This window comes from Bacillus rossius, chromosome 1 (assembly GCF_032445375.1).
Source record: "Bacillus rossius redtenbacheri isolate Brsri chromosome 1, Brsri_v3, whole genome shotgun sequence".
Lineage (NCBI taxonomy): Eukaryota > Metazoa > Arthropoda > Insecta > Phasmatodea > Bacillidae > Bacillus > Bacillus rossius.
Window position 1 is genome coordinate 155,109,120 of NC_086330.1, and position 19,872 is coordinate 155,128,991.

The following is a 19,872-nucleotide window of genomic DNA, read 5'->3' on the forward strand; positions in this document are numbered from 1 at the left end:
ATACATGTTCAGAAGTTCTTAATTCTGTATACTTTAAGGAGCATTTCCGTGAACAAAAAATTGGATTCACAAAATGTTGTGAGCTTCCCTAAGCATTGTGTTCTTCCTGGGTTCAGTGGGACACACACTATGTGCATATGGACCACACATCAATGATGACGCAGAGGAAACTACCTGAATTGGCAAATGGCGAACTCCTGATGAAAACATATAAAGATGTAAAACAAAACTATAATTTTCAAAACCCCAACTGCTAAATGTTATTTCTGTGATTGTGTTGCTTGCCCAGAAAGTAATTTTTTGAAGACCAAGTTTGAAGAATCCTTTGAGTTAAATAGTATTGAAAATGTAACTTTCGAACAGTGGATGTAAATTGATAACAAATGTGTCCTGGAAACTGTTACAAAATCTACACCCAGAGTTTGCCAAAACTTAAGTTACGTACTCTTTCATTGCTGTTCAACAGTTTTCCTACGTACAACATTTGAAATAAACCCTTCCTGAAAACCAATGCATTGTTCTTTGCAATTTTGCAGAAAATTATTCATTTGTATTACAAGATGCTGCTCAGGGCTTCCACTGGAACAATGCACAAGCAACAATTCATCCATGACATGTACTATGTCGATGAGGTAAAAAAAAAAGTTGGAGCACCTAAGTGCAATTATTATTTCAGTCTGTGTGGTGCATGATACAGTTGCTGTCCATTTATTTCAATGGCTTTTGACTGATTTTCTTTAACGGGAACTGTTCATAAACATTGAAAAATCTCATATTTATTTTTCAGATGTAGCAGCATCCCAGTCAAAAAATTAATCAGACTATCTAAATCTATGTAATCATGAGAAAGATTTGGGCATAAAGGCAAAATGGAACTTCTTTGCATAGTAACATGGAAAAAAATGCATGTGACTGTGTTGGAGTAATTACAAAAATATTAGCTGCATTGGCCAGTTTGTGAATGGTCTATAATGAACAGATAATGACTCCTCCCCAACTGTATGACTGGGCTAATGACAATATAGTAAACATAAAGTTTCTTGAAGAACAGACTTGAAACAGGAAAACAATAAAGGGCATACAAAAGTTTCACTGTTACATTCCACGAAATTAAACTAGGATCCTGGTTAAAAACTACTCTTTTTCAGAAGAATCAAGTATAAAAATAGTTTAATCGGTGGACACTGTTAAAGATTTGGACATCAATGACATTATTGGTGCTGTTACATGCCAATACTCAGAGAAGTGGTGGTTAGGTTGTTTGCTAGCAAGGTAAGAGGATCATGTGAGAATAACCTTCTAGGAACCAAATGGCCCTTCTCCAATATTAAAATACTCCCAATTCCCAGACATATTAACTGTTCATAAAAAGGAGACGTTGATAAAAGTGTCTAACCAACCTGTCACACAACCAGACCATTTTTATGGAACTTAGTATAAAATATCAACACCTTAAGATTTAATTTTTAACCCACATGGCCCTTTAAGGAAAAAAACCAAATTTACCAAAGTTTATCTATTCATACTTACTGCAACTCTGCAACATTAAATTGAATAAAAAAAACTGTGAACTACTTTAGAGGTTCTTACAGTTTATATGTGTGGACAGGTTTCACTACTATTATGTTCAGTTTTGCTGGCTTCACTGCAGATTTCCCTGCACTCTGATTGGCTTGCTGATCTTGTTGGGCATTTTTATCCTCTTTCCTGGGCTGCTTGGGAGCCGTGTATGTCAGGGTGGTGTTTCCCTTTTCCGTTTCTCTGCTCAACCCGAACAGAGACGCCAGTTTGGAACTGTAACATTCCACAGTATGACAGTTTATGACATGCATATACAACAAGACATCTGAGAAAACTTAAATAGTAAATAAAAACCTGACTGTCCCAAATTACACTTTACTAGAGAAGAAATAAAATTAATATAGACTCAATATAAATAATTAATAAGTTAAATAATAGAGGATTTTTATATTTTATATGGTTTTATGTCACATGGCTATGCACAAAGTCTCCTCCAAAATTACAGTGGGCTCAGAACCCCTTGGGTATGCCAGCAATTAAGTTCAAACTCACGCTCTTCGCCATACAAGCGTGATGTGTTAGCAATCACAATAATGAAGGAGTCGGATAAAATAGTACTATATCAGGGAATATTCCTTCCTTAGTAGTAATTTAAACTATTTCAAGTCGTGCATGAGGTAATATGAAATAAAAAATTCAATAAGACATTATGAGGGCATAAGGAAAAATTCAGGTTAATTGACTAAACTAATTAAATAGCCTTGATTGATTTCTTCCCTACATAAAAATTAATTTACCACAACCGTATCTATCGACTATAATTATTTTTCAATGTCGACCGCGTGCAATATCAGTATCGCGATTAACTGCAGTAATGAGTCACCTTGACGCAGAAGAAAAGTCATCTTCGTCATCAGCACTTAACATTTTGTTCTCAGTTGCACTTAAACTTCCTCATACAAAGGTCATATCTACTTACTAAAACAATTAAATCACAACATTATCGCAGCCACACATTTCAAAACTCTATTTACAAAAGTAACTAATCAGCTGACAGGTAGTCTAGAGTTGCTATCAACACACTAACAAGAAATATCTTACAACACAAATTCTTTTAATTTCTTGTAAATAAAATACTTCAAAAGTACGTTACATTTTTATGTAATCACACACACTCTTCTTATAATGGTGGTAATAATTTTTTAACGTTATAAACTATAGCGTATTTAGTTTTATATGGAAAATAATTATTCAATAGTAAATTTATTTATTGACATATCTATTGGTGGCTCTGGACAGGACCAGAATCTGGCGTGGCGGCGACAAATGGTACATAGAGTTACGAAGTTGGTAAGCCTAGCACTCGCGCAAGTTAGCTTCTGCTAGATTACAAAAACAATCAGGGAAGAAGAAAAATTTCTCTTCACGCTGTCACGTTCACACTCCTGAACACAAGAGTGAACTACATTAAATTAAAGACTTCTGAGTGTGGCAGTGGGCAAGTGCATCTCGTTATCAAAGCGTTGTCAGCATTCGTATAATCACCAGAACGTGTCAGCTGGCCACTTTTTAACAACCTTCTGTTTGGGAGGTAAGATACATTTCATTAAACATGTTACATCATAATCATATTTCCTGTTGCCTACACTTTAATACTATTTTCTGTTTGTATTTAATTTGTTGTATAGGCAAATGGACATTTATTATATGTTATCAGACGTGGTTTTTATTTTTATAAAAATTTAACAATTTATAAAAAAAAAAATTTGTAATTCAATAAATAAATCGAACTATTGTACATATAATTTAATATCCTAGAGTTGTGTTTTTGGGACAGATTTCCTTGTAGCTCAGCAACCAGAAATACAAAAGATCTAAATGGTACCACAGATAATGCCATAATCATGGGTGTAAATCTGTAGGATTTCCTGTCCTTAGGGGGGGGAGGTGATGATAATTTTTATCATTCCTATTAAAACAGTTATAATTTTGAAGCGCAAGAGGTAGCGGCTCCCTTCTCCCGCCCCCGTCAGAGAGGGATTTATGTTTCTGGGGGGGGGGGGGGGGACCCCTGGGATCCCACTGCCCCACTACCTCCCCTGCCACCCCCTTTCTCCTCCTCCCCAGGTCTATGCTTATGAGGGAGTCTCATGAAAGAAATTATGTTGTAAATGTAAAATTTGTGCAGTACCTACTCCTTGAATTTTATTAAAAATTGAAACCAATATGACCTATTTTATTATTTTTACTTATTGTACACAATAGCATTGTATCATACTGTATATAATTTTAGGTAGTGTATATTTAGATCAAGTGGTTTTGGGGGGGGGGGGGGGGTGGAAGTGGGAACTATGCACCCCTTCTAAATACATTACTGATGATAAATGTGTGTGTTTTATAACACTGTTAAATATTTGTCTACAATATTATGATCTTATTTCTTTTATGCATACAGTAATAATACAATTTTTTATCAGTACTATTTAGGATACTTGTTACTAATTTTCATTCTGAATATTTTACAAAGTACTTTACACACATTAATGAAATTTTATTTTGGCAGTGAGGACATTGTTTGATTTAATAATTTTTTTTTTAAATTATGGCTAAGTAAACATTTTCCCACAACTATTGAATTTTCAGGTTCTTAAAATATATTATCATGATGTTTTATCATTGAGCTGTTTGGTTCCATTGTAAAATTCAAAACAGTTTTCAATATTTTAGTTTTCAACATACAGACTTGAAGTCTTTGTACAGAACATACATGTATCAGTATTTGATTCCACGAAATTGATTCATCCAGTACTATTCATGGAACATTCAGCAATATGCAGTATTCATAATTTTGAAGAGCTTCTTAAAATATAGTTTTTTTTTAAATTAAAGTAAACAACACAGTGTTGTGTCAAAATATTTGTTCAGTGTAGTAAAGTTTATAGTTTTTTTCTAATGGACAACTGAAAAAAAGAAGTTAATATCATGTGCATAGTTGCCAGTGGGGCAGGGGCACCAGCCCCCCCCCCCCCTTCACTTTTGCTTGTAAAATCGTGACTGTGCAATGGGGTTGATAAACATAAATGTTAAAACTGTGTTTTATGGAAAACTTTCTGTATATTTTTTTCAAGTTTTCTGCTTATTGCAAGCAAATAGGGAAACTTAAGGGCAGTATACAACATACAAGCAAATATATAAATATATAAGTCGCTTTTGTTTTCTCCGTTGTCTTTAAGTATAGAAATTCATAACTCACATTGACTACAGAGGTTTCACAACGGAGGTGAGGTATAGGAATGTGTGGTGGGACTGCAAGTAGGCAACATACGGTACAAGAGGCACGGTGTAGCTGTGAATGCGCTGGCCGGCTGTAGAGTGAGTAGCTTACTTGCAGGTGTTCTCATTAAATGTTCCTGTGTATTCATTCTTATCTCACTGTACTTGGAACATCTACAACTCTTTTACAGATTAATTTTTGATTAGTACCTACTTGTTTTTCCTTTTTTAAATTTGATGCTTAGATGTACAGTATGTATGTAAGTTATTTATTGAGGCAACCAGTAGAACTCCATGTAACATTCTTTATTTTATATGGAATTCAAATATGACCATAATTGTCTGTTGTAGCAACACTTTTTTTACATTTAATTTTTTTATAAGAGCCTAACTCACATACACAAACTTTACAAGAATTAATTTCATGGTTAGGGCAGGGTATGAGGTGTGGCCTATTTTTAAGGAGGGTGATGATTTTCTAAATACTGATAATATTTATGCAGGATTAGAAGCAAAATAATTCAGGAGACCACTCCCTGTAAGTGAGCCAGTGAATTATTCCTCCGTCAGGCGCAATACAGGTTATAACACCTAAGGGCGCAATGTATCTGATGAATAAAAAAGTTTATTTCATGTGCCTTATATTGTTAACACAGTTTTAGTTATTAAAATATTTAAGTGTTATATTTAACATCTATTGTTAAAACTTTTTGCTTTGTGGTTTATAAAGTTTTTATTTAAAAAGGCAAAAATAATACAATACATATAAAAATTAGTAAAAATTAATAAATTTCACATTTAAAGTGTTTCTTAAAAATTAACTGGTTATTGATATGATTGTAACATAAAAATTTCAACTTCATAAAAAAAAAAAATACCTATCAACTTTTTCTCCAGCCCATTAAAAGCCTTTCCAGCCTAGAAGTATCTAATTTACTTTTCACGTCCTTACTGAGATTATTTTAAAAGTGGTTACTTATTTTATATTTGATAGCAACACAAAGTCAGTTTTCATTTTTACTGCCAACATTGGTAGACTGATAGTTATTATAGCATAATTTACAAATAATGGCAGATTGCTCCAAACAAAAATATTCGTCACAATTCTTAAACAAATATTTTTTTAGGCTTGTCTTTTTTGTTTTTGACAGATATCAAAAGAAATTTTTCTTTCACTATTGTAAAGTGACTTTACAATACTTTTCACAACATCTACTAGTTTGTTGCTTATGCAGTAAGGTCCTTTGGGCTGTTTGCCTTTACATACCCTAGTTTTTTAGAATAGTATGTATTAGCTTCAACCAAGGCATAAATTAAAATTATATATTTGTTTAGTTTGAAGGTATGTGTTGTCTAAATCCACAACTACCTATGAATTAATTTTTTTTTGCCAATGGTTTCATTTTCTCCCAAAGAGTAGCATTTCTGGGAATTGTCAACAAATTACATATGTGAAAACATGTCACTTGTCATATAGCAGCTAGGGCAAGCATTCTGTATTCTCAGATGCAAATCTGATGCAAAGAAGTATAAATTTAAAGCAATTATAGTTCATCACCAGACAAAATCTATCAACACCATTTCCATCTGACCCCTATATTCTTATCAAATTTGCTGATTGCTTCGCAATAGTCCTGCAAAATAAAGAATTCCAATAACAGCCTTTATTTCCATTTTGTCTAAAGAATTATTAATATTATGTAATTTAACGATCGACCACCGATTTTCAGCACAATCGGTACGGTTATTTAAAAGTAATGTTGAATTTTCAAATACGGTTTTGTACGAACAATGGTGTTTTACAGTTACACATAATAATTCAAATTACACCCGGGATCTTTTGCACAATGTTTTAAAAAAATATTGTAACGCATTATAAGTTTGGTGTATTTGGGATGCGTATTTGTTATAAAATCGTATTATAAAAACGAAATAATATTCCCCTACGGTGCTGTCATCTACGGTGACGGACGCGAACCGAACGAATCGCGCTATCTAGCAGCTTCCGCGGCAACCAGGCACTCGTAAATACATATTTTCCTTTGTTTATCGCGAGGGGCGTTATTATTAATTAATTATAAATAAAATTTCGTGCCCGGGGCCACAATTGCATATCATTTTGAGCACTGGAAGACATAAAAACGTAAAATATTCTCGACGAATTTTAATCTCGGCCCCAGCGCACCACGAGCGTCTGGGTTGGAGATAAAAGCCGAAATTCTTTCTTAAACTTACTAATACATATTGTATTAACTGCAAGGGCATGTTTATTAAATTCTACGTTTAATTTCACGACGAACAAACTTCGTCGTTAAATGTGTAATTGCGAAAAAGCGTACCTAAAACATTCTCGACGATCTTGAAGTTAAATAGCAAACATGTATAAAAATTATAGTTAAAATAATCTGTTCATTAAAGTTATAAACATATTTGAATTAATGAGTGCAAATAAAAGTACATTTATCAATTAAATTGTTGATTTCATTTCACTCCTTCTTTGTATCCATACAAAATAGTGATAATTCAATAAAATGATTCAATTTTATTCATAAAAGTATGCAATCATTTCATCAATGTTTTGTTATGACGTTGTCACGTTAAACTATCGTCCGTAAACCGACTTTACAGACAACCAATTTTTTTAAACTATTTTTCCAAAGGAACAATGAGCTAAACAGGACACATGAAAACAACTTTCAACGACTATTCACACCTACAAATGCACAAATTGTACTCAAATATATCCTGGTTAAATCCTTGGTAATTTTACCTTATTGCGTATCCAGTTTATATCAAAGTTTTATAACTTATATTTTCAAAATCAAATATATTTTGGTTATGGTACAGTTTAGCATCACACACGCATTCAACTGCTTATTTTATTTTAATATTTTATTCTAAAATATTATTGGATATGTTACACAGAATAAATGTTCCCGGAGACAATGTTCCTTGTGTATTTAGTTTCTATCAAAAAATTTTATAATACATATCTTCAAAATCAAAAATATTTTGGTAATTATACAGTTTCAAATCGTAAACACAATTAACTGCTTACTTTATTTTTGCTTTAAAATATGATACCTACGTTACATGGAACAATTGCTCATGCAGACAATTTTTCCTTGACGTCAAACATATTTTCCAAATCAAATATATTTAGGTAATAATACATCTTTGCATCACACACATCCAATTCCTTTCTTTACTATAAAATGTTATTTTCCAATACAGCAGGATATGCTATAGGAAAAATTCCCAAATCATTTTCAATTGGTAACGCTTAAGAACAAGATCAATGTTTTAACATATAATTGACTGAAATGGTTGATGAAGGGGGGAGCGAACAAGTATTTTTAATGTTTAGGCTAACTGGGACATACTATAGCCTCGGTACAATCGGCCCGCCTTTCTGTGTATTCCAGGAATTGTTTACTATTGTCTATTGAATGCAGGCGATGCCTGCTTAGAAACATGTGGTGGCTGAGTCATAATACAAGATAAAGGGTTGCGAATAATGGCACTGAATGAACAATGACACGCCATAGCGGCAAATGCCGTAAGAGCGGCTTGCGTAGGAATGTCAATAAAGGCGATAAGGCGAAAATGATTATCCTCCCCCTTCATCCACATTTCCCGGTTGCGTTCCTGGAGATGGGAGAAGCTGGCTATTTCTTGTGGACCATCAAGGGAAAGTATTTCATGATAAATCATCATGGAAAAAAAAAAAAGGCGACGTTTCATATCTAAATATAACAGTAGTAACAGTAAGCCAAGAATTTTCAAATGTGTCAAGTGAAGACAACTGAGCAGATGAATTTTCATGCTGTTTTCCATGCGTTATAACGACAAAAAAAAAAAAGACACTGGTTTGGTTTTACATCGAAACATCATTGATCTCGTTTAGTCGTCTAACGCGCGTGTACAATTTATATAGCAGTAAATCGAGTTTGTTTTCTGCGTATTACGCGGGTTCATTTCTCGAGGGTCGTGTGTTCGATGTCGACCCTGCATCCCATCGACTCTTGTGACATTGGCAGTGACTGGTACAGAGAACTTTTCAGTTAGGGTATTTAAAAAAAAAAAAAAAATGAAAAATGAAAAATTAGAATTTTTGTGTAAAAAAACTTACGTAAACCAACAAGGGGTTTGGAATTGTAACATTATCAATCTCAACATGAGTCAATTATTGTGTAGCTTGTTTCAGGCTTGTGACCGCAGTATCTGCATCACTAAAATTATCATACCGCCTTCACCGAGATATTGCCAATTTTTTTCATAAGTTAAGGGGAGGGGGAGGAAGAGAGAAAAAAAACTCTTACGTTCATCAAGTGATTCGGATCGGAGCAGGAGCGTACGCAGAATTTCATTTGGGGTGGGGGAGGTGGATATAACCAATTTGCTCGCTGTTTACATACAAATTCTTTTTTGTTGTTGATGGAAACAATCGATTTTTATAGTTTTTTTTAGAAGATATTTCTTCCCTCTCCCTCTTTCGGAGGGTCGGAGCTCACTCGCACTTTGACCTTCGAGGTCCCATAGTCTTGAGTTCCATAATTTAGTGACGTGAAACACTCACTACTCTACCAGTACCGAAATAAAGCGGCTTATTCACATAGTTGAGAAGACAGGGTATTTACCAGCATGCGAAACTGCGAACCATTTATTGAATTACAAAGCGTCATCCGTCATTAGGTCGATGCGGTCCTTTATTAATCACCTACTGAAAGTAAGGCCGTGTTTGAATTCGCCAAAAGTACGTTACGTACTTGTCTCTGGAAGTGACATCACAAGGAATGTCCTAAATGGAAGTGAAGTATTCAAGTAAAACGTTTTGTAGGTTATGGTTGATAAATATTCATGTGATTTAAAGACTCGTTAAGTAATTTTCATGTTATATTTCTATGGTATTAAAAATTGAATAAAATATAAATATTTAAACATGTTTATAAGGACGTTTCAACAAATACATGCAGACATTCACTGATTGTAACTTCGAAACAAAGGTAAACTTATAAAGTTAACTAGGTAGTCTACCATAAATTCGTGTGGCACTATAATGGAGTTGAAGAATTTCTACTTTTAGTTACAAATAATTTTCAATAAAATCTATTTCTGTGAAGGTAAAAAAAAAAAACCTAAACAATCTGTTCGGCTCGCTAATACCTTTTGAAGGTCTCAAGTACATCTAATGGGTAGGTACTTGAATTTGGACACGGCCTTAAATAAGAGCATGTATTCATAAGTGTTTTTAGTTATGTGCTTATGAAACCACAAGTTATTGACACTAGCCACTGCACGTGGTCACTAGGCGAGGTTATTAGGAAGCAAGCATCTTCCCTACAGCATAGCAACTTATCTTCAGAAGGAATGTTTGTTGTCAAAACACTTCTCTGTTTGAATAACTTTTGACACCCAGATAAGGTGTTGTAACCCACACTGAACATTGGATTTACAGAAATCAACTTCTGGTGGATTCGTCTTCATTTTGACTTTTTACGTCGATGATACATCTCTTGGTCCGACATGTTGGTTCAGTGGTTACAACGTCTGACCAGGATCCCGGGTTCGATTCCTTTCCAGGTCAAGGATTATCGCTAGTGGAAATTGCCTTTCTTTGGTTTGTCTCTTCATTGGTGAACCACCGCAACCATCTCGCCTAGTACGTCCTTGTCACGCCATGGTCATCACCCACGGCGATGGCTGAGAATCCCAGCCGGTTTCCGGGTCGATAAACCTATCGGTCTCATCGTTGCATCTATGGAAAAGCTTAAAAAACACCCTACTTAAATAGTTAATTTTTTTCGGACAGTTTTTTATTTTATTTTAAGTTTTTGTTTGATGATCACTCTATAGTAGGCTGCTGTTAAAAGTGTGGGAAAACACCGTTTCAAAGTGATATCCCATAATAATTCATTTAGATTTTATTTAGTAACTACTTTGTAGCATAAAGTTGCCTTATTCAGTGATAAGTTTTTTCAAACGAATTTCACTGAATTTCTTGGGAAACTCTATAAGTGAAACAATTTTTTATATAAAGTTTATTCGATAGGTATTCAGGGCATCCATGCTGTACTTAATATTTATTTAACTTCATTCAAGCAGAATATTTTTTTTTTAAATTAACAGTGCCTGTATTCGTAATTCCGTGGTAGGTGCCTTTATTCCGTGGTAGTGGTATCCTAATTCCGTGATACACTGAAAAAAAAAAATGTCAGTAACATTCAATTAATGCAGTTCCGTTAAACTTGTGTCTAAAGTAGTATTTCTACAACACAAAAACAGAATTGTACAAATGACATGTTCCGAATAAACTATTACAGGTCTACAGTAATATTTTTACCATACGATTCTAAGTTTAGGCCTATAGGTAGCCCTACATCTGTTAATCTACACACTCAGAACACATGTAAACATCGTCATCAAATTCATCATCAATATCCTCGCACTCATAGTGATACCACTGAAGACAAGCAGCATTGAATCCCCTTAGCACCTGTGTTGTGTTTCACAATTATGCATAATTATGTCCACAAATAGAACACAATGAATGATCTTCACTGTCATTGGATTGGCACTGAAACTACGTAAAAATTTATTTTTTGAAATGAATTAAGTGTTATCCCCTGCGCGAGTGACGCGATCTTTAGTAGGTCTACGCTGTTTTTTATTGCGGATTTCTGTAGGCCGACTGGATTAACTGGTGTCACGATGCAATATGGACCAGCATCAGAACATGTTGGTGAAACTGTGTGGACTTGGCAGATTGTGATCTACGAGGAGTGCGCAAATTGGATGACTCACATGTAGGAATGGTTAAGAGAGACTCCTCAGAAATATGTTGGGCTACATCTTCATTACTTCTGTTTGAAACCTCAGAGGGAGCTGTGGCCTCAGGAGCATAATAATTTTTGTTGAAGGAGAATATCCCTGTTTTCCGGAAACCTGCTTTAATAATTTGTGGCGTAAAACTCTTTTCATATTGTTACGAAACGTAAGCAGGGCCGCGGCACGCAGTTGCAGAGCTGGCTGGCGGCCCCGCACGGCCACTGACGTCACGTGGCCGCCGTAACGTGAGATGTGACGCGCGCGTCTGGTAGATTTTAAGGGTCGCCGCTTTCACCCCTCCTCCCCTCCGCTCCCCGCGCGTCGCCGTTAACCTGACACCTGACAGCTGGGGAGTTCTGCGCGCCGCCATACGAGCTGCCGACCCCTTTCTAGATATATCTGGCGTCGGTTCGGCGCGGAATAACGCGACTGGTCGCAGCCGCGCTTGCGACTTCTAGAAGTGACGCCGCCTCGGAGTGAGTGGAGTTGGGGAGTTTATCCGGACGATAGTGCCGCGGTTGCGGCAGAGTTCCAGTGCGATAGTCCGGGCGATATAGCCGCGGGTGCGACGGAGTTCCAGGGCGAGAGAGTCTGCGCGTTAGTGTCTCGGGTGCGGTGGAGTTCCTGGGCGAGCGAGTTTCTCGGCTAGAGTGCCGCGGGTGCGGCGAGAGTCCCGAGTGAAGTTCCGAGCGAAGTGTCGAGCGGAACCTCTATGAAGGGAAGTGCGACGGCAGAGTGCGACGGCAGAGTGCGACGAGAGTTCGGTGACGAAGGTCCACGAGGAGTGCTACGTTGAGAGTTGCGCCAGAGGTGCGGCCCAGCGAGGTGTGCGGTGTGTAAAAACTGAGTGACTGGGGAGTAAACATTTTTAAGTGTAATTGATTATTAGGCATTTTATAAGATTATTTGTTAGTGATGTAAATATTGGCAATCAATAAAACTGTGTATTAAAATCTTTAATTGGGCTATCCATTTACGAACCCAGTTGTTTTCCCACGACGGATTATTTATTTTCCTTTTAATAATCCGTAACAATATGAAGGATTGAATGAATCATGAAAGTCATACCGACTGGGAGATCTGTCTGGATTTTTTCTCATACATTGGTCAATCCCATTTTTCCAATCTGATTTTAAAGAAGCAACGACACTAACATCTAGTAGCTGAAGTAGATGTATCGTATGGGATGGAAATGTGAGTATGATTATTTTATTCTCTTCAGCCATCTCTAGAGCCTCTGGTGATATGTATAAGAGAAAACTCGAGGGATTTAAACTTTTTTTGGTAACTTTCTTTAATTGCTTGGCACTGAAGTAGTGCCTACATTCACTGTAGAAAGAGTTCACTGGTGATCCAGCCTTTGGGGGGAAACAGCTATTGTAGCACCATCTTTCAATGCAGGAATTTTCTGAAAACCTTTACAAATTATCGGAATTGGTCACTTTTACCTGCTGCATTAAAATAATACAAAATTGTGGTAGTAGTGACTAGTTCAGCATAAACACGCCGGTAATTATTTTTTTCCCCAACATTAGTCTCTACATTTGTGCTTGGTGGTACGAACATGAGCGGTTTCATCACAATTCCAAATTCTATGAAGCAAATCCATAAGCTCGTGTTCAAGCAGCACTTTCTCTAGACAATTGTAAAATTCCAGTATTAACACAGGATTGGCACATTATGCACGATACCGAAACAAGTTTTCAGGTCGCCTGAGAGTTAAGTTGAATATTTCACGAAAAGTCAATCGGAAACCAAGCTCCAGCATACGTACAACATACTTAGTAAGTTTACTTTCTATATCCAATTAAAGCATGAAGGGTCTACCAACTTTCGCAACATCGAGATTAAAATCACTCCCCTCATCAAAATGTTCATTGTTCCTTACAATGTTTTCTTTTAATGTCGACCACGACACTTTAAAGTGTTTATATGTCTTGTAGACTCTCCAATCTTCCTGAAGTAATTTTCTGACAGCTTCAATGTTTGTTTATATAGCTGTTGGACCTATTTCCAGATGAACCACTACTGTAACTTTTTTTTTGCCCATTGTTGAACGAGAAGAACGATCGAAAAAAAATATCGGATTGTAAAATAATAAGCTTACTGTAAAGTAACGACATCACAATTAATTTAATAAAACTGAAAACAGCTAAACTGAAGTCATTGGATTATAGGATTATTTTGTAGGCAACAGAAACCGAGTGTCTTGAATTGATGAACACACTGTAGTTTTAGAATGATTAATGAAATATTTAGTTCTACATTAATATATATTTACATACCTCAGGTAGTAAAACAGGCACAGGTTACAAATATTTTAACAATGAAATAATTACATTACTCACATGCTTTAATTTAAGATTCCTTGTTATTTGTAAAAAAAAAAAAAAAAGGGTGAAAACTGAAAAACATATAAATCATTTTAAAACAGGCCCTTAAGAATAATCTTCACCCACAGTTTACACCTCTACCTTGTAAATGAAATCCTTAAAACCATAAGGCAATTATATTCTTCGAATTGTGCACTATCTGAACATAAACCGCGTGAATGAAGAGCCGCCCCTTCTGTACAAAAGAGAACATCACGCACTATCTGTTGAGTTCTAACTCAACTATCTATTGCTATTGCTTGGCCGTGAGATACAAAACAAAAAAACATCACGGAAATAGGCAACCTTACCCTACATTTTCCTTAAATTACAACGATCTAAATTCTGACTACAAATTAATTACTCTTTATCAGTCCACTATTCACTCTCCCCACTGGAGATCGGCTCGACAGTGGCTCTCTACTGCTCGTCTCTTACCGCGCACCTTTGTCCCAACACTGCCTCGCAGTACTCACTCGCCCCTCGCACACAGCACAGTCCCGGTGCACCAGTCTCCGCACACGAGGCTCGTCGCCCGCTATCGTTCGCTAAGGGGCCACTCCTCTCTTTACTCCATTCTCCGAGGATTCGCCTCTCTCTCCAGGTCGGTGTCGCCTTATACACTTGTCAAGTCCCGCCCTGGAAATGTCTCGTAGCCCTCCGAATTATAGCGTCATCCAAGCCCCTTACTTGACAATCGAATCTGCGAGAACAATGACGTTCTAGTTACGCCACTTCACGCGACGGGTCTCTAGTAACCTGCCGATAGAGACGCCTGCCTGCTGATTTCTGCAGGAAAGAAAGAGCCCCACTAATTTTAGGGGGGGGGGGGGTTGTAGTTGAAGTGGGAGGTACGGGCTTTACCTGTGTCGCTTCGGGGTCTCCTCAGAGTTAAGTGCGGCCAGCGCGCCGGTCCAGCCATCTCTGATCGCCTTGTGACAGTACATTACTTGGTAGTTGCATTTAACTGCAGGTAAAAGTCCAGAGTTTTGTTCACATTAGCAGCATTTACACTATATGCGTTACCTTTGTACGGCCAAGTGTTTATTATAATTTTTTTCTATGCTTTGCTCAAGAAGCCTGTCTTATTGTACAACAACATTTTACAAGTGTCTTTAGTAGGTATATATAGTTCATCCTGGGACAGGGGTGTGGGGTGGGGGATCCGGGGATCCGCGGCGGCCATCTTGGATGACGTCACTTCCGGCGGCCCTCTTGGATTACGTCACTTCTGGTGGCCATATTGGATTTGACCTTGACATTTGACCCCGGTAGCCATTTTGTTGTTATCCGCCATTTTGTTTTCTAGAACATTCAGCCATTTTGAGTTTCATCCGCCATCTTTAAAATCTTTATTTATTATCCGATTTTAATAAAAAAATTAAATTTATAAAAAATTAAATAATCAAAATTTAAAAATAAAATTTAAAAAAATATATTATTTAGTAAAATTTTAATTAAATACCCGCGCATCGAACACCCCACTCCTCTACATTACGAATACACCATCTAGCACCCCACTCCTCTGTTACAATGACATCGTCATCGAACACCCCACTCATCCCTGTTATAATTTTTCGTTACACCACATTTCTTAAAATAAATTTATTACCAAAATAATAAATATATACTATCGTTGTCTGCCGGAGGCAGCCATCTTATTTAGTGGAGACCAATATCTTGATTTCATCTGATGGATTTTATCATCGGTTGTAGGTTTCTAAAGTACGTTAGTGTATGTAAGGTCGAGTTTATATCCAGCATTATTATGACCCTTATAGACAAAAATCCGAAAAAATCCACAAAATCCAGTCATTTTGTTGTTGTAACCACCATTATTTCTTAAAGTCTTATCATTTATAGGTTTTGACTAAAATATATGTTATCAATACTATCATTGTGAATGCGATAGTTAAAGTAATGATAATTAAAAAAAAAAAACATTTATTGCTCCATCTTAGCGGACCAGAAATTTTTCAGAGTCCTAACTCACAAGTAATATTTTCTTCTCATGTTTGCGTACTCGTGTTTTAAAAGCTGCATGGAAGTAGATATTTTTAATGTCTGTGTATAATTACATTCCTAAACAAGTTCATGTTTGCATTCTCGTGTTTTAAAAGCTACATGGAAGCAGATATTTTAATGTCTGCGTACATGTTTTCACAACGGACATATACATCAAAAAACGGAAACTATATACAACAATGTCTCAGCATTGCAGATGTGTTGGTTATAGTAATAATACTTAATAACTTTTTCTTCCACCAAATTCAATTAATTACTACTTAATAGTCGTCACAGGAACCAGAAATTTTTCAGAGTCCTAACTCACAAGTAGATAAGTATTTCTTCTAAGTAGGAACATGTTTGCGTACACGTGTTTACAAGAGCTGCACGGAAGCAGATATTTTAAATGTTTGGGTATATATCCACCCCCCCCCCCCAACCACCCTTAAAATTTTTAATGAAAGAAAAAACACACGTAGCTTTAATCGTTCAAGGGAATATTATGCTACAAACAAAAATACCGATTCACTTTTGTACCGTTTTAGATGTTCCCCTATCTTCACGAGAGAGACCACATCCGGCACATAACCTTTTACGTTTCAACTTAATGTCTGATCGCTATAGTGTATATGATGCAGTTACAACACTCACCTCAGCCATTACCTACTGTCGCTACGAGCAAAGTCATTACCTACTGCCACTACGAGATGCACTTCATATCAAATGAAAATAGTATTTTTTTAAGTCGTGGCAAGAAGTCGAAGTAAATAAAATATCAAAAAAATATTTAACAATATTTAATAAAAAAACACACACTCCTTCACACCATCTTCTCCACCTTGTTAACACAACACCATTCAGAAGGCATTACCGACCCCCTTCACAACACCCCACTCCGCAGTACTTTCCATACTAGCCATCAATTACTCTGTCCGCACAACTATACAAGCATCACACAGATCCAAAGTCGATAATTGAGGTATAAGTGCCTATTATACTCCCCCCCCCCCCCCCTGCAACAATATCCTCCACAGTCATAGTGGAGGTGTTCACAGGTACATCTACGATTTCTTTCCTGGACTCTTCGTATTCATCCATTGAAAGAGCTTCTTCCTGGCCACTAGGCTCCTGACAGCACGCATAGAACTTATCCTCAGCAATCTTCTCATAGCTGGTACGACACATCTTACTAGCTCTGTTGATAACTACAAATGATACATCCTAAGATTGCAATTGTTCAACTATCCCCACCCCTCTACCCTTTCTATTACAGTCCTGCTCGTGCGTGCCAAGCACACACGTCACTGACGCACGGCCTTTGACGTCAGCAGACCTACCCCCTCCCCCCTCACCGTGAACCTTCCACACCCCAAATAGCTGCGTCATTTAGACCTGTCGCCACGCGTCCCCAGCCTCCTAATACCATTTTAAGCACCTTCGACGAACACCCCGACCTCTGGTAACTAGTGAAAAGTTTCAAACAGCACATGAATAAATACATTTTTTATTTATTTTAGACTTGCATTTATTAATCTAAAAATTTACAAAATTTCAAAACATTAAAATTTGTATGGCATCAGTAGATTTTATCCAACTGATTTTCACATTTATCGAATCCTAGCCACTTCACAAACAAGGGATCATCTTTCTAATATATCAATTTTTCTACTTAATAATTGCTTGGGTACTTGGTAGGCTGAATTTCTTCCCCATAGAATCCGCCACGTATCGCCGAACTTCGTACATCTTCCAAGTAGTAACATCTCGGATGGTAATTACGTATTTTAACAACACGGAATATTTATGTTGACCATTTATAAATACACACAAAATATTCCATTTTAGCTCTAAGTTTTATTACGTCTAGTTTATTTGCATCAAAATAAACAGTTTCCAGGAGTGAGTTATCTTTTACATTAACAGGCACCATGACAGTTTTTCTGTATTTTCTGTAACATATAAATCCACATATAAGTCCCTTTTGCTGCGAACTCCCTTCACATGACTTCCTTTAGAGCAGGAATAAATCACTCATCCACCCATCATTTTATCTCTGTGAACATAGTTTAATTATTTGTTCCGAACAAGGCTACAAGACTTCTTGGCTACAAAGCTACAAGCTACAAGGTTCCAATCGGCTACGAGTCTACAATACTACCAGGCTACAAGACCACGAGGCTACAAGGATACATCAAAAACACATAGAAAAAAATCTTGGTATAAAAATACCAACTCAGCAAATTTAAAGCTTACTGTAGAGCAGAAACATCCCTGAAATATGTATTTTATGCTTACTACAAGACCAAGTGGGTTTTGAACCATTACATATTCAGCCCTGGCTACAGACTTGACAACAAACATTCAATGAAACGGGCACACATTTGGATAAAACATTCAAATCAGTAGGATACGATATCTAGGATACATTAGGTAAAATACTAAAGGAAACGATAGGATCCAGCTCGAGCCGGCTACAATGCCTCCAACCACATTTGGCTCCAAATGATTTTAGTTACAATGTAGCACGTACCCGCCACAATTATGACTCTTCATTTTGTTAGTCATTTATCACGAATTTTACATCTTTAAGTTAGAAGTTGTACTACCCAACCTTAGCTAGAAATTATATTACAATAAATAAAACAAACTTTTTTATCAAAAGTATAATTTGGTTTTTCACTTTTATACACATGCAGGCAAAACAAGTTATTATTGTATGTAGCATGCATTTCTTATTTCACAAAGTATAGACCATATTTGGTATTGGGTAAATTTTCTTCATTTTTGCGAGGCAAGTAGAAGTCTTAACCTATCTACCAATATGTTAGAATATTTCCATGTGGTGTAATAAATCTCTTCAGCTTCTAACATCTTACGTGAATTTTCATTACTAATACTTTTAAGACCTCTGAAGTTCCTTTTTTAATACCAGCCTCAAAGTCATTAAAATTGTAATAGCCCCACTGACCATCATAAGCCTAATCTGAATAATTTAGTTTAATAAGTCGTTTCCATCATTTTGGTCTCAACACTTTATCACAGTATTCGATCTTGTGAGCTTCAAGTTCTTAATCGTAGACTTAGTTCTTGTAAGCTTCAGGTGAATCATCGCAGTCTTCGACATTTTCAGCTTTAGGCTGTTCTAAAGTGCTCTCAATTTCATGGAGGCGACTAGAACTTGGTGTAAAAAATTTTTCATTCCCCATGAAAATGCTACTTTGTTCGATAACTTTTAGTTCCAAATAATTAACAAGACCTGGTATAGTACTATTAGAATCATCATATTCTCATTTCTCTTGATCATTATAGTCATCTAATATTGTGCTGCCATTTCACTTCCTTGCTTTTATAGACACACCATTATTAACATTAACCAGCCTTGTTTTACAGATAGAGAGCTTGGCCAGACCTCAAGGGGGAAGAGAATCATCTTACAAACGAGTGTTTCTCGGCTGTACTTAACCTATTTAACGAATGAGTAATGGATATTTTTATTCAAGTGTAACCTGATTAAAATGCGGAAATTTCTTATTTGGTGTCAGGAATTCAAAATACAAACGGATATCTCTCAATATATTCCAAGACCAATACAAAAAATAAAACTCAATTAAAGATATATGACTCAAGAAAAACTGGAAGCACATTACATTAAATTAATTTATTAACTCAGAACAAATACATTTAAAACACTAATACTCGTATTTCAATCACAATTCATCATATTTCAAACACAAATCAGCATATTTAAAAACAATATTCACAAAAACCGTATATTTCAAGACCAAGAACATAAGTTTGAAGTGATGTTCTTTTTTCTTCTAGAGCGACACATGATGTTACAATCATCTGGTTTTCGTCGATGCTATAGATG

General features: G+C 36.2%; 2 protein-coding genes across 6 annotated transcripts in view; one reads left to right on the forward strand and one right to left on the reverse strand.

The window, feature by feature from the left end:
- The window catches only part of LOC134546318 (FK506-binding protein 15-like), a 123,382-nt gene extending 120,677 nt beyond the window's left edge, over nt 1-2,705 (reverse strand). Inside the window, exons 1-2 of one of the 2 annotated variants that reach the window (XM_063389058.1) lie at nt 2,405-2,705; nt 1,591-1,794 (exon numbers count right to left, since the gene is read on the reverse strand). In XM_063389058.1, the coding sequence (XP_063245128.1) occupies nt 1,591-1,794; nt 2,405-2,448 (248 nt within the window). In that variant the 5' untranslated portion in view covers nt 2,449-2,705. The remainder of the gene's footprint in view (nt 1-1,590; nt 1,795-2,404) is intronic. The other variant, XM_063389057.1, reaches the window with a different exon arrangement.
- Nucleotides 2,518-19,872, forward strand: part of LOC134546319 (high affinity copper uptake protein 1-like) — a 120,200-nt gene continuing 102,845 nt past the window's right edge. The window contains exon 1 of one of the 4 annotated variants that reach the window (XM_063389060.1): nt 2,518-3,112. The gene's annotated coding sequence lies outside the window, so the exon portion shown is untranslated. The remainder of the gene's footprint in view (nt 3,113-19,872) is intronic. The other 3 variants (XM_063389061.1, XM_063389062.1, XM_063389059.1) reach the window with 3 other exon arrangements.